The 15,941-nt window shown below is 37.3% G+C and overlaps 1 protein-coding gene and 1 long non-coding RNA gene across 2 annotated transcripts; one reads left to right on the top strand and one right to left on the bottom strand.

The window, feature by feature from the left end:
* Nucleotides 1-2,156: 2,156 nt before the first annotated feature.
* On the bottom strand, nucleotides 2,157-2,669 carry LOC131935873 (protamine-like). Its single transcript, XM_059292592.1, has one exon. The coding sequence runs from the start codon at nucleotides 2,667-2,669 to the stop codon at nucleotides 2,157-2,159; it is 513 nt and encodes a 170-aa protein (XP_059148575.1).
* Nucleotides 2,670-7,352: 4,683 nt separating this feature from the next.
* On the top strand, nucleotides 7,353-15,727 carry LOC131935886 (uncharacterized). Its single transcript, XR_009385996.1, has 3 exons — nucleotides 7,353-7,624; nucleotides 11,540-11,892; nucleotides 15,504-15,727. It is a non-coding gene; the product is annotated as an uncharacterized LOC131935886 (long non-coding RNA).
* Nucleotides 15,728-15,941: the final 214 nt, after the last annotated feature.

Genomic DNA, 15,941 nt, shown 5'->3' with positions numbered 1-15,941 from the left:
TAGGATCAATCTAAAACGAGGCTACACAAACCTCCCGATTCCCTTCAACGACGCACGGCTCAAACCAGAAACAACAGAGTGCAATTCTTCAGAGACCATTTTGTATCGAGCAAGTACGGGCAGCGTTGTAAAAACATTCTTTGAGCAGGGTTTTAAAAACAATCTTTGAGCAGGGTTTGGTCTATCGGAGAATAGAATCCATCAGCTTTTGTTTCTGTCGAAGGTTTCACGTCAAACTGTGAACATCGGGTAAAGTAAAGAGGCTTTAGTTAAGATGTTTTCTCGTCAAACTGTGAACATCGGGTAAAGAGGCTTTAGTTAAGATGTTTTCTCGTCAAACTGTTAACATCGGGTAAAGTAAAGAGGCTTTAGTTAAGATGTTTTCTCGTCAAACTGTTAACATCGGGTAAAGTAAAGAGGCTTTAGTTAAGATGTTTTCTCGTCAAACTGTGAACCGGGTAAAGTAAAGAGGCTTTAGTTAAGATGTTTTCTCGTCAAACTGTGAACATCGGGTAAAGTAAAGAGGCTTTAGTTAAGATGTTTTCTCATCAAACTGTGAACATCGGGTAAAGTAAAGAGGCTTTAGTTAAGATGATTTCTCGTCAAACTGTGAACATCGGGTAGAGTAAAGAGGCTTTAGTTAAGATGTTTTCTCGTCAAACTGTGAACATCGGGTAAAGTAAAGAGGCTTTAGCTAAGATGTTTTCTAGTCAAACTGTGAACATCGGGTAAAGAGGCTTTAGTTAAGATTTTTTCTCGTCAAACTGTGAACATCGGGTAAAGTAAAGAGGCTTTAGTTAAGATGTTTTCTCGTCAAACTGTGAACATCGGGTAAAGTAAAGAGGCTTTAGTTAAGATGTTTTCTCGTCAAACTGTGAACATCGGGTAAAGTAAAGAGGCTTTAGTTAAGATGTTTTCTCGTCAAATTGTGAACATCGGGTAAAGTAAAGAGGCGTTAGTTAAGATGTTTCCGTCAGCGCATCATCTTCCTGATTCGTGGTGTTACAAAAATATCAGTGATTCACACTATGCACATTAATGCCTGATGGGTGGTTCACACAATCCTCATTATACTCTGATGAGTGATTCACACAAACCACACAACTCTCTAATGAGTGATTCACACAATTCAACCCTATACCAACCTTTGGTACCAACCCTCTACCAATCCGTGGTACCAAACCTCTACCAACCCGTGGCATCAACCCTCTACCAACCCGTAGTATCAATTCTCTACCAACCCGTGGTATCAAACCTCTACCAACCCGTGGTGTCAACCCTCTACCAACCCGTGGCATCAACTCTCCCCTCTACCAACCCGTGGCATCAACCCTCTACCAACCCGTGGCATCAACCCTCTACCAACCCGTGGCATCAACCCTCTACCGACCCGTGGCATCAACCCTCTACCAACCCGTGGCATCAACCCTCTACCAACCCGTGGCATCAACCCTCTACCAACCCGTGGCATCAACCCGTGGTAATGCGTCAAGTGGTGGTGTCGGCTTTCGACCAGCTGTGTGCTTATTAAAATACGTGTATATTTCCTATACAATTCTAGAAGTTTCTGCTCAATGACATTTTTAAATATATATTTTTTTAATTCGTCTAAAAGACTATAAAAAAAATTAGGTCTAGATCTAGATCTAAATTTTATTTCTGATGTTTTGTTATTAAGTTCCTTTTTTTTTTTTTTTTTTGTAAAAATAATTTAGGGGAACATTTTTTTTTTGGGTAATTTAATTTTTTTTAATTTTCACAAGTTGTTTTTTTTAACTGAAAATTGATTTAATAAAAAAAAAAAAAAGCTTTGGTTGAAATAAAAATAAAATTATTGTTAATTATTAATTCTTTAAAAAAATTTTTTTTACCGAAATTCTGTTTAACTTTTTTCTTTTACCTTTGTAATTTTAATTTTAAATTAAATTTTAAAAATTAAATAAAATATTAAGTCAATTATTAGTTGTTGTTTTTTAGAAAATTTAAGATTTAAAAAAAATAGTTAAAAGATGATTCTTTACCACAAAAAAAAAAAAAAAAAAAAAAAAAAAAAAAAACCATGAAACCAACCACCTTCGAAAAGGTTAATATTTTGTGGTCCTTAAAAGGACCTTGAAATAAAGCGTTAAAGCAAAGCTTCTTCGTTGGCGAAATTATTAACGTCTTCGGCGTTTGCGACCTTTGCCACGACGTCTACTGCGTCGTCTTCTGCCTTTGACGCGTCTTCGGCTGCGTCGCCTTCGGCCTCGGCCTCGTCGTCGGCTGCGTCGTCTGCGACCTCGACCACGACGTCTGCTGCGTCGTCTTCGACCTCCTCGGCGTCTGCTGCGTCGTCTGCGATGAGGGCGATCGTCGTCGTCGTCATTCAGCACTCTTCGGCGACGGCTCTTCTTGCTCCCTTCGTCGTCATCTACGCCCAGAGTGAACCGCGACTTGCCCGCCTTTTGGATTTTCCCTTCTCGTAATCCTCTGGCAAGTGCCTTCTTGATCTGAGTGCTCAGTTCACTAGCCGGTGCATGCGTCTGTGAGTTAGACGCGAAGTATTTCTTGAGAGAAGTCAGGGAGGAGCCGCTACATTCTTTCAGGGCTCCTATCGCTTCCATAATACTATCGACGGTGATGCGCACATTTTCGCCTCCATTGTGGTCTGATCCTGAATCAGAAGCCATGGTGTCCTACTTGGTGTAGCAGGACTCGATCTTGTCAAGTTGACGTAAAACTATAACCCCAATGCGCGGACGTACAGGGGCCACGAACAAAATTATATGGGAGCTTAAGTCTAAAAATAAACATTTTTGAAAATATCTTCATAGTAATTAAAGGGATATGGAACGGAGTGGTCTAGCGGTAGAGAGCTGGACTGCTAACCCGTAAGTCTCGAGTTTGATGGGTACCTAACTCACGTTAGGGAAAGTAAAGGCGGCTGGGCATAGGGCTGACCACACTATCTCTTCATATGCCGAGGTCACAGAAACAATTGAACTCTACTTCACTTGCCCCATAGACCGTCAGGTTAACTCAGGTTTGAAAGGGAAACTTTACTTTTTAATAAAAGGGATATTGATATTACTTATGTATGACAATAGACTCTTCAGAAAATATGTGTGTTACTATTAGGTTAGTGTTATCTCAAGTTTAATATTATGTTTGACATTAGGCTTAGAGCTATGGTAGGACGGGTTAACGTTTGAGTAATGATGCGTTAAGAGTTAATTTAGCAAGTCTTATTTGTATTAACTACTAAAAATTTAACATCCCTTTATTACCAAAGTACGATATTAATTTTTAAATATTAAACGGAGATCTAGATAAAAATATAGATCTCCATTTAATATTAGAAAATTTAAATATTCGAATGGGTGTAGACATTTTTTGTGTACTACGTCACATATCAAGTTGAAGAGCTGCAATATTACAAAATCGCGTCTGCTAGGCCTAATTTAGAATCATTCAGAAATTGACGACAAGGGTGTTTGGTAAATGATTTTTACAACGCAATGCTGTGAATCAAGAAAACAGGAACATATGACATGTGATGTTATCTTTATATAAAGGTATGTGGGTCCATCTAGATCAAGATTTCTACCTCGGAATAATTAGTCCTAGAGTCCTAGACTAGGCCTATTATAAATTATTCATTAGATCTAGAATCTAGATCTAGATCTAGATTATCTAGATCGATCTAGATCTAATCTAGACTTAGATCTAGATCTAGACTAGATCTAGATCTAGAGTCTAGAATAGTCTAGATTCTAGATCTAGTCTAGATCTATAGATCTAGATCTAGATTTAGATTTCTAGACTTGATTTAGAATCTAGATCTAGACTATTCTAGACTCTAGATCTAGATCTAGTCTAGAATCTAGATCTGGATTAGATCTAGATTCTAGCTAGATCTAGATCTAGAGAAGTATTTCTTGAGAGAAGTCAGGGAGGAGCCGCTACATTCTTTCAGGGCTCCTATCGCTTCCATAATACTATCGACGGTGATGCGCACATTTTCGCCTCCATTGTGATCTAGATATTAGATTCTGGGGAAATTGTAGATTCTAGCTAGATCTAGATCTATAGATCTAATCTAGACCTAGATCTATCTAGATCTAACTAAGATCTAAATTCTAAGATCTAGTTCTAGATCTAGAAATCTAGATCTAATCTAGTTAGCAGAGTCAATACTATTTTTTTAATTAATGGATGTAGAATCTAGATCTAGATCTAGATCTAGATCTAGATTTTCTAGTTCTAGATCTAAATTCTAGATCTAGACTTCTAGACTTCTAGATCTAGATCTAGAAACTAGATTCTAGAAATCTAGATCTAGGTCTAGATCTAGAACTAGGGTTAGGACACCGTTAGGGCGGTTAGGCCTAGATCTAGGGTTAATCTAGATCTAGATATCTAGATCCTAGACGTCTAGATCAGAGTTTCTTCCAGGCATCTCTTCGGGGGGGGGGGGGGGGGGGGGGGGGGGGCGAATTTATTACCGCCCCCCCCCCTCGAACGAAATGAAATTTATATAATTTATATAGAAAATATATACTTTTAACAGTGTCCGCCCCCCCCCCCCCCACCGAAGATAGTCTACCGGCCTCCTCCCCCTCCCCGGAGAAAAAAGTCTGGAAGAAACACTGGTCTAGATATAGACTATAGATCTAGATATATTTCTAGAATCTAGAATAGAATCTAGATTCTAGATCTAGATCTAGAATTAAGATTGACCAGACAAGATAGCTAAATCTAGAATAGATTAGATTCTATATCTAGAGAATCAGATCGATCTAGAATCAAAATCTATATAGTAGAATCTAGATTAGATCAGAACTTATCTAGATTCTACTCGACATTTACTTGAATCGTGCCTATCGATCTAATCTTTAAAAAATTCTGCCGGGAGAATCTAGCTAGATCTAAATCTACTGCTGTTTGAGTGAGTACTTAGATCAGAGGCGTAGCGACCCTTCCCGGCGCCCGGGGACAAACTTTCAATTTGGCGCCCCCCTTGGGAGCAAATTTTCAATTTGCACCCACCCCCTCAAACTTTCGATTTGCACCCCCCTTAAACTGTTTTTAATGCAAAAATACAGCTAAAATGACATTTTAATTTGTTTTTACAACCCATTTTGGCGCTCCCTAAGGTCGGCGCCCGGGGACACATGTACCTCCCTGCCCCCCCCCCCCCATCGCTACGCCTCTGAGTTAGATCTAGAATCTAGATCTAAAATATAGATCTAGATCCAAATTCTATATTTAGAATTATCTAGATCTATATCTAGAATAGGTAGTGGTAGATATTCTATAGTAAAGTTGGAATCTAGATTCTAGATCCAAGCCAGTGTTTCTTCCAGGCATCTCTTCTCCCAAAGAGTCTACCCCCCCCCCCCCCGAACGAATGGAATTTAGATAGAAAATATATACTTTTAATAGTGTCCGCCCCCCTCCCTTCTCCTGAAATTTTAGTCCGCCCCCTCTGAGGTAAAGCACATTGTTTTTCTGACTAGTATCTAGATTTATATTTAGATCTAGATTCTAGATCTAGTATTTTAGTAATGATACGATAAAACCCAGCAGACGATCATTGAATGCTCATCACTAAACTTCCCAATGATACCTGATGCCGTAACTTCAAATAATAATTTGTAAAATAGGTCAAGTAAAAAGGTATTGAATTAATGTGTAGAATTAGCATATTAGATCTGTTGCCGAATTAGTTATTAGAATGAAACATTATTTGCCTTAAATGACTTAAATAGATCTACTCAATATTTCTGTACATCATTCACAACTCACCACAACACTCGCAACTCACCACAACACTTACAACTAACGATAACATTCGCAATGCACCTCATATCAAAACTTATTAATAATCACCACAACTAACCATAACTCACCACTAATCACCACAACACTCACCTTTTTTTAACTACTAGATCTACATTTGTATGCATCTGACAAAAATGAATTTTCGAAAATGACATCTGACCATAGCCAAATAATTTTCTAGCGGGCGATAATGATGTCGACTTACATTTCTACGGTTACCTCCCCTAACTATAGAATGTGACTGTAAACGATTGTTGATAACGTATTCTTATGATGTATTTAGGCCTCAGTGATGCGGCAAAGCACCGATCCGGAATTTACTATAAGTGTCTATTTATTTGGTCACTGTATTTGTTTATACAAATGTCTCATTATATTGGTAAAAATAGCCTTTTCTTCCCTGTCATAATTTTTTCAGTGTTGAATGTTTGCTGTTTATTATTTTGTAAGTCGATGTCGGTTTTACTAGTCCGTCACCTCTATGCTAGGTCTGTGTGGATCGCTTGTCTACTGGAATCCTACGTCTTTTATTTATCCATAGACACATCAAGGGGGCTGTTAGTTTGGGGCTTTCACATGTTTTTTTTTTGGTGTGGTTATTTTTAATTTTTAGTTTTCAACATTTAGTTGACACTACCAGATCTCTACTCGAGATCAACATTTATTTGACTGACACTAGTTCTATCAAAGATCAATTTTTATTTGACTGACACTAGTTCTATCAAAGATCAATTTTTATTTGACTGACACTAGTTCTATCAAAGATCAATTTTTATTTGACTGACACTAGTTCTATCAAAGATCAATTTTTATTTGACTGACACTAGTTCTATCAAAGATCAACATTTAGTTGACTGACACCAACTCTGCTAAAGATCAACATGCCCTACATTTTGTTGACACTAACTGAACTCTACCAGAAATCAACATTTAGTTGATTTCTAGAAAGACTACTAGAAATGCTTGTAATTTTGCTTGTTTTTTGTCCAAGCCCACAATGCACTGGGTGACACTTGATGCTTGATAAATGTTCACTTCAAGACTAAGGCAGTTAGTCGCGACCAGCCCCAAGCAAAGGTAGTTTGGCTAGAAAAGAAAATAGTCATAAAATGTGATATCCATTCATACATCTAGATACGCTAAACTTCTCCTTTCCTGGGTTGTCGTATTCTTTTTTAGTCTACCTTTCCTGTACGGTGTGAAGGGCTATGATCTATCATGTAGGGTGCGATGGGTTATGATCTATCATCCCTGTGCCCGAACCCCCGTCTCAAGCATTTCAAACCCTTCACCCCGTCGCGACTGGGGCGTGGCAGTGCCGTACTTCTCGCTACCGCTGACCAATCGAATTGGAGCTGTCACCGGAGAGTGACACATCCTTCAGGTGTCGCTGCTAGTTCAATGCACCAAGAAATGTCGGGGTACTGCTACCACCGATGTCAAATAGAAAGAAGGTGGGGGAGGGAGGGATTAACGCCACCAAAACTACATTGAGCCCCAGTGTTCCGTCAGTGTAGACAAGCCTTGTATACACGATCAGGTGTCTTTCAAGTGAATCTTTGTCTTAATTTGTGCTCATTCAAGATGTGGCTAGCTCCCTGGATACAGCACCGTCTGTGGCTTACGTCGAGGTGTTGGCTGATCTTTGTGTAGTTGCCGGCGTTGATGTACAACATCATTTCTCTCTGTTTACTTTCCAGCAGATCTAAGCGTAGAAACGTTTGTTTTTATTTTACTTGATACAACAGATGTATTGTGTAGCTCTTGCTTTGATCATATTAATACCCGTTTTTTCATGCAAGTACGTGGTTTGTTTTTTTTTATATTACAAGCATTTTAGTTCTATTAGTTCGATTTTCATTAATTAGGTAATAATCTTCTTAAAAAATAAATAACAATATATTTTTCAATAATTAAAAAAATTGCTTAACAAAAAACAAAAATAAAATATTTTTTAAAAACTTGAAATTTTAATTTAAAGATTATCGACATTTTAACCTGTTCAACGAATTAATTTAATTTACAATACACTTAGGTCGCGAAAATAATTCTGGAAGACCACTAAATAAATGAATTTTTTTTTCATCACTTATATTTTAAATCGTGATATATTTATATTTTAAACACCCTTTTCATGAAAAATACAGATGTGTATTTTCTTACAAGTATGGGTACCTTAGGTTACACACACATAACTAAAATAGTGTTTAACAACACACCGAACACAGATTTAACGAATCATCTATCATAATCACTGCCTCTATGTTGGTTTTTTTTTCAATTCCGGGTTAGAAATTCTCTAGTAATGTGGGAACAATATTGAAAGTCTGACTCCTAATGAAGTTAATATAATTAGTTTACCTCACTGCATCTGCATGTGCTCGCGCAGCAGAATGGTGAGGTTGTGTACCTCCACTAACATAACTCACACATGCAGCACAGCAAACTTTACAATTAAAACAAAACAATAACACAAACAAAACAAACACACATGAAATAAAATCAAAAGAAATCTGTATTTAAAATATCTGTGTAATTTAAGAGATTTTAAAATCTTTTAAAAAGCAAATAAATTGATAGTGATAGAATTTCATGACTGAAAACTTTTCAAAAAACAAACTATAACAAACAGGTAAAAGAGTCTCGTACGTTAACTTACCAAATCCCTGTGTTTCGCCCATACCCCAGGTACAAACACACAATCGCTAAACACCAGTCTAGTCTATGGTGTTGGTGTGCACAGGCGACACCCCCACCCCCCTCCCCTACCTCCGATCGCTGTCATCGCTAAACCAGTCCGGTAATTTTAAGCTCCACGCTAATCTTCTTTATGGATGTCATTACAACCACGACATAGCCAACACACAGACGGATTTTAATGCCATCAATTACGTCGATCCACTATTGTAGACGATGAAGTTCGTTCCCTGAATTATGCACGTAGTTTGTGTCATTTAGCCCTAGCCCCCCCCCCCCCCCCAACCCACCATGCACATATATTTTACCCCCTGGCCCTAAACCTCTTACCTTTCTACTCGAGCCCAACACACCTGTGGTGGGTGGAGGATACCTTGACTCGATGCAACTACAGCAAATTACAAAGCATTAAAATACGGTGTGTGGCACACCAGTTTGCAACCTTTCCCACAGTTGAGGCTTTGATGTGTTTTCATTCATAGAGACAGTACGCTATCACACACAAAGTTTTCAAGCAACGCGCTGTGTTCAATCATATGGACAGTTTTTCAATGTTCTAGATAGTTTTCTATTACATAGTTTTAAATTCAACCAAAATATTCGGGTGCATGAACAGGGTAATTACATTAGCACTTGGCTCCATGGTAGATCAAAGAAAATATTCAAGTCATTAAAAATAAAAATTATACTTCTACATTTTAGGCTTATATATACATTATACAAAAACATACCTATACAGTATATATCATGCATATACATGGTTATACATACATACATAATACCTCTATATTACACATAAATTATTGATACACATTATATCTATATATATTATATACAAATATAAATATATTTTAATTTACATTATACATAAACATAAATAAACAGTATACATTATGCATATACACATACATTATTACTATACATTTTGCATTAAAAGTTTTTTATTTATGTATTATACCTATAGATTATACACATACTTTTACCTATACTTATGCATATGCAGGATACTATGTAGGCTGAATTATAAATATGAAATATATTAGTTTTAACTAATATTTTGTATATCTTAATATTTTAAATGTAATTAAAATTTAAGTTAGTAAGCAGTAAGCTTCAGTATAGATTCATGGCTATATCAGTAAGGTTATTGTAGGTGTGTAAAGTTTATGGTCTCTAAGTATAAAGATTACAATATTATAATTCTATGATAAATATTTTAGGATAAACTTTGTAGCTGTGATTCATAATCTTTAATTTATTAAATGTATTGACATTTTAATTTAAAATACCATTATGTGTAGCTCATGCTACAAAATTAATCTGGTTTGAATGGATCATTGAAAAGTACTCAAATGATGTAAGGAAAGATTTTTAAACTGATGGGAAAAAAAACCTTTGTTAATTAAATTTTGTAACATGAACTATTTTCTTGCTGGTTACAGCAGTTTTGTAACTGTGGTTGTCACTTGGAAATTTGAAGCTATATAAATTTCATCTCTAGAAATAAATTGTGTTAATTTTAAGCTTTCTATCCAAATTCCATTTTAGTATGGATCAGGCTATATCAACATTCATACCAAAAATAAAGCTTCAATAGCAATCAAAAGCAGAAGTGATATTAAAATGCTGGGGCAGTTGATATAAATTTAGAGTGTTGAATTAGTTTTTCCGCCTCTAGTTTTATCCGTTGTCTGTTTGAAAAAGCTTGAGTGTATTGTCCGTCTTCAGAGGTCTAGGATTGAGTGGACGTGTTCGACTGGTGTCTGATTCTGAGATATTTGAACATAACCGAGTTATCTCCCTTCCAACATAGGGGTGAACTGCACTAGACAGGCGGCTTCTTGCCTGAACTTATCCGCTCCATTTTCAAAGAACCGTTTCTGAAAGTCAGCTGTTGTGTTTTGCCGAAATATTTCATCTCTTCCCCCTGACCCATGTTCCCGGGCAATTAAAACGACGATAGCATCTCGAGATCTACGGTAGTCAAACGGTGATCCGGTCAATACTGATGCTACTGTGATTGATCAGTGTGTACAGGGGAGGTATATTTAGACTTGACGACACAGCAACTGCCCCACCCCCACCACACACACCACACACATAATGACACATTTCGCCCTGGAGGGAATAACACCAGTCAGACTGATGGATTTGTGGGGGAGATATTAGGCGTCTTTTAAACTTGTACACGAAATAGAGTTGTTTCATTCTTTTCATTTTTACATTGATATACGTAAGGTCTTGCTGATGAATGCTAGGATAGCTTCAAATCAAATACAAGACTAGGAGAATTGTGGTGATCTAATTAGATATTAAATTACACTTGTGTGCCTGAATGTGTACATGGGAAGGGTTTAAAAGCCGTTTCATTGTTAACTAGGTAGGCTATTACATTTAGTAGATTTTTCAATTAAAAAAAAATTCGGTCTAAAGGAGTATTCTTTAAATGTTAAATTCTAAATTACTGCACATATTACTGAATATTCCCAAGGGGCCTACGAATTATTATTTTTGAAATCTTTATCTTTGAATCCATTCATCTTTTCTAAAATGTGGCTGCATATTTGTAAACAGAAGATACGAGTTCCTTATAAGTCTAGACCATTATTTTAATGCTTCAATTTATAAACAACCATCTCTTCCTCTCCATGAGTTGTTCTCTAAGGAGTTTGTGAGCAAATATGGCTGTCGTTTGTGTACACAAATGGTTGTTGTTTGTGTATGGTTGTTGTTTTTCGAGTTGAACAGTTGAGATGTTACTACCTCAGTGTAGTGTTGAGTGGTGATGAATGACTTCAGACAAATATTTGGAAGTTCTGAGTGAACTCATGTGACGGCCGATACGTTGTGTGTTGGTGTGAGACGATCTTAGTGAAAACTTATAACACCAGCTGACGGTCGAAGTCTAGCTTGTCTTGTACACATCAACAGGCGACAACACTGTTATTGGATTAGAAGGTTCTCGTTATCAGCGTGTATTTGTGTCTTTTTCATTGCAATTCTCATTCATTTTTTCTAGAGTCCTTTTTAACTAGACAACACCAAGAATGGCGTAAAGCTATGGCGTCGATTAAGTGTTTTTCATCTCTGTGATTGGATTAAAGCGAAATTTCTGTAGTTTTGGGATCTAGTGATGTGAACATCGACATTTGGGTGTGTCGGCTATTTCAAGGATACTAAGCAGAAGAGACACTTCCCGCTGCCAGGGGTTTGATGGTTTCACTAGACAAGAGCAGGTACTGATGCCCCATAGGGTCTGTGGGACCCCCGGGGGAGATGTACGACCCGGCGAGTGAACATGGGCATTCGGCGACACACACGGGTTATGCTGGGGGTTGTCTTCCTAACCTACTGTGTCTACGGAAATTTTCTGTAAGTTTTTTTTTATCATTTTACAATATATAGTTTTATAGCGCATTTTAACCTACTGTGTCTACGGAAATTTTCTGTAAGTTTTTTTTAATCATTTTACAATATATAGTTTTATAGCGCATTTTAACCTACTGTGTCTACGGAAATTTTCTGTAAGTTTTGTTTACAGTATTTATACTACTATATAGTTTTATAGGCATAGCAAGCATTTAATTAAAAGTGTACATTAAAAAAACAATTGAAACCGTGTATTTCAAACTTCAGGCCTAATGAAGTAATTATTTATGGCGCCCATAATGGCATTTGTATTGTTATATATTTCAACACAACACGGATTTGATCAACAATTTCTTTGTCTGATTTGACAGCCAGCGATTGATTGTTTTCTTGATCATTGAGTTTCTGTAGACATTGTTTGTGACTGGTATAACTGGTGTTCTTCCTGTTCTATTGCTACTGTGTGCTACGGTGTGTATTGTGAGAAAACAGAAAAAGTAAGGGAGCTCTGTACGACAGGCATATTGTGAACATATTGATTGCTAGTTTCCCATTCTAAATGTGGGTTTCTAAGTGAGAAGAAAAATACCACTGCTACATGTAGTGTATTGTAGGTTGTAAGACACGTGTCGCTAGAACTGCATAGTAACAACAGAGGAAGTGGCTATTGAAAGGTGACTTGGTAACCCATAGGGCTTTGACATTGGGAACATGTGAACATTTGGCATCGGGAACTTGTAGGGAGTTGACATTGGGAACATGTGAACATTTTGCGTTAGGAACTTGTAGGTTAGGAACTTGTAGGAAATTGACATTGGGAACATGGGAAGAATTGGCATTTGGAAGTTATAGGGAGTTGACTTTGGGAATATGCAGATACTTCAAATTAGGAACTTTTAGACACTTCACTTTAGAAACTTGTAGAACCTTCACATTAGGAACTTGTACGGACTTAACATTGGGAACATGTAAGACCCAACATTACGAACCCATTTGACAACAGGAACTTGTAGAAACTTGACAGTAAGGTCTTATCCAGCAAAAAGAGCGTGTTTCTACAATTAAAAAATGTCGATGTCTGTGTACATAGCAAGCACCCCAAAGCCAGACGTCGCTTGACAGTTTTGGGAACACCGAACGAAGCAGTGGCGTAGACTGGAGATGGCGTTACGGTGTCATCAGAATCCCCTCTCCCCGTCATTACATATTTCTGCCTACGCCATTGCCTTCACGGAACATGTTTAGGTCTAAGATGCTATTATAGTTCAGGTTTTTTCAACACAGTAGTGCCGAGAAATCATTGATTGGCGAAGAACAGAAATCGATAATAATCCAAGCATTTGCGTTAGCCGCTGAGTGCCTACCCTAAGGGGCTTGCTTAACTCCCTTTGATTCAGAAAAAAAATCTTGATTACTGTAATTTACACCTTTCGTCTTTAATTAACCCAGGGATTCGTTATTTGAATTTATCACAACAAAGCGTGCGTTGGTTTAGATCTGTTCTAAAATAGTCAATGTACTTTACAACCGATGTAAAGAAAGTACTTTTATTAAACAACACAAATGCACGGATACAAAAATTATACGTTAAAATGACTAATTTTCTACTTTTACCAGTGTCGTATCCTTGCTGTCTTGTGTTTATAATTGTGTTGTATCCTTGCTGTCTTGTGTTTCTAATTGTGTTGTATCCTTGGTGTCTTGTGAGTGTTTGTTTTGTATCCTTGCTGTCTTGTGTTTCTAATTGTCTTGTATACTTGCTGTCTTTTGAGTTAGTGTTTGCGTTGTATCCTTGCTGTCTTGTGTTTCTAATTGTCTTGTATACTTGCTGTCTTTTGAGTTAGTGTTTGCGTTGTATCCTTGCTGTCTTGTGTTTCTAATTGTCTTGTATACTTGCTGTCTTTTGAGTTAGTGTTTGCGTTGTATCCTTGCTGTCTTGTGTTTCTAATTGTCTTGTATATTTGCTGTCTTTTGAGTTAGTGTTTGCGTTGTATCCTTGCTGTCTTGTGTTTCTAATTGTCTTGTATATTTGCTGTCTTTTGAGTTAGTGTTTGCGTTGTATCCTTGCTGTCTTGTGTTTCTAATTGTCTTGTATACTTGCTGTCTTTTGAGTTAGTGTTTGCGTTGTATCCTTGCTGTCTTGTGTTTCTAATTGTCTTGTATACTTGCTGTCTTTTGAGTTAGTGTTTGCGTTGTATCCTTGCTGTCTTGTGTTTCTAATTGTCTTGTATACTTGCTGTCTTTTGAGTTAGTGTTTGCGTTGTATCCTTGCTGTCTTGTGTTTCTAATTGTCTTGTATCCTTGCTGTCTTTTGAGTGTTTGTTTTGTATCCTTGCTGTCTTGTGTTTCGAATTGTGTTGTACACTTGCTGTCTTGTGAGTGTTTGTGTTGTATCCTTGCTGTCTTGTGTTTCGAATTGTGTTGCATCCTTGCTGTCTTTTTTCATGAAATATATTTTTTATAGTTTTATTGAACAGGTTTTATAAACTGCAAATATTACATTTAGTGGCTGATTCCAACTCGTTAACATCAGTTGAAACCTCGAAAGCCTTGAAAGCCTTATCGTATATATTCGTACCTCTCGACGTTGATATGATTTCTATTTGTTAACGTCAGTCACACCATGTATATCTTTAGTTATGCCGGAGCTCGTCTGACGATCACCTACACATACCAAACTGTCTTTGGATTCATTTTAAACATTGAACGTTTCATTGAGTGTTTTGCTCCTGCCTTAGGCTCCATGTTATAACACCTCTAACTTAATGTGTCCGTTTTGGACACTTAGGTAGCATGTTTTAGTGGCTTGCCATTTCGAGCCCTAGGTTTCAGGTAGCAGCGCCCATTCGACCACTAGATAGATTATGACAGCTGTTTCAACCATTAGGTATCAGATTGTGTTGCACTTTCTGGATCCCAAGTGGCAATGTTTAGTGTCGACTGTTACACCAAGCAAAAGTTTTACATGTTTGAAGTTTTTCTTTTCTCTAATGTTTTTAAGTGGGATGCCACTTTGGAACTATTCGTTTTATTTGAATCTGAGTTTTCGCCCGCTCCAGTTTGTTGTTGTTACTGTTGGTTAAGTAGGCTGCTATCTGACAAGTTAGAGACCTACAACAAACTCCGACCAACAAACTTGTTGTACCAGCTCATGTGGCAACTACGCTAAAATTCAGTCAGCCGTGCGTGTCGAAGCGAATGTTCAAAGTAAAGAGGTCTAGATGCTATGTGAGACACTGGTTCAGCCCCGACTTTCTAAGGCTTCAACAAACACTAGCACAAAGCCTCTCATTAGCGAACGTCGCAAGAAATGTTTATTGTAGATTAATGTTAAAAGCATTTCCCGGATGTGTAGATAGCAGCTACAGCACTTTGATAATTCACATTTTTTTTTACAACAGTGTTTTAAGTATATATCTATTCTTTTAAAGAAATTAATATTGAAGAACAAGCTTAACATTTAATTAAAACAGGATTTCTATTTCTCCATCGCTTGAAGGCATTTTAAATAGGTTTTTTTGTCGGCCGTCAACGAAGAATATTTTAATGGCGTGCAAATGTCTGGTTTCCCTGTATTCCCTCTCAATAAATGTTTTTTTTTTTTAAATCTCTAGAGCGTTGTCGTCAGTGGTGGCGTTGGGCGCTAACATTATTTGCAACAAGATCCCAGGACTGGCGCCAAAACAAAGAGTCATCTGTAGGAGTCTGCCTGACGCCATCGTTGCTATAGGTGAAGGCGCTAAGCTGGGCAGTGCCGAGTGTCGCTTTCAGTTCAAGAACATGCGCTGGAATTGTACCAGTACTAGCAGCGAGACATCAATGTTTGGATATGAAGATCTTGGAGGCAAGTAGTGTTTACCTTATTCAACTTTCTTCCCTCATCTTTGTTGGAGGCAACTTTTTATATTCAACTTTTTCTCCTTATAATAGCTAGATGCAAGTGTGCAAAATGTAACTTTCTTACCGCATATTTGTTGGATACATATTTTCAGTATTCAACTTTCTTCCCTCATATTACTTGTTTGATGCAAATGTACCGAAATGTACTTCCC

This window comes from Physella acuta, unplaced genomic scaffold (assembly GCF_028476545.2).
Source record: "Physella acuta isolate Inbredline_101_S28 unplaced genomic scaffold, ASM2847654v3 ptg000162l, whole genome shotgun sequence".
NCBI classification, from domain to species: domain Eukaryota; kingdom Metazoa; phylum Mollusca; class Gastropoda; family Physidae; genus Physella; species Physella acuta.
Note: the sequence above shows the minus strand (reverse complement) of the source record. Positions and strands in the feature narration are given on the sequence as shown.

Excerpts from the sequence above, each read along its gene's own strand:
- LOC131935873 (XM_059292592.1), bottom strand. The coding sequence starts at position 2,669 with ATGGCTTCTGATTCAGGATCAGACCACAATGGAGGCGAAAATGTGCGC.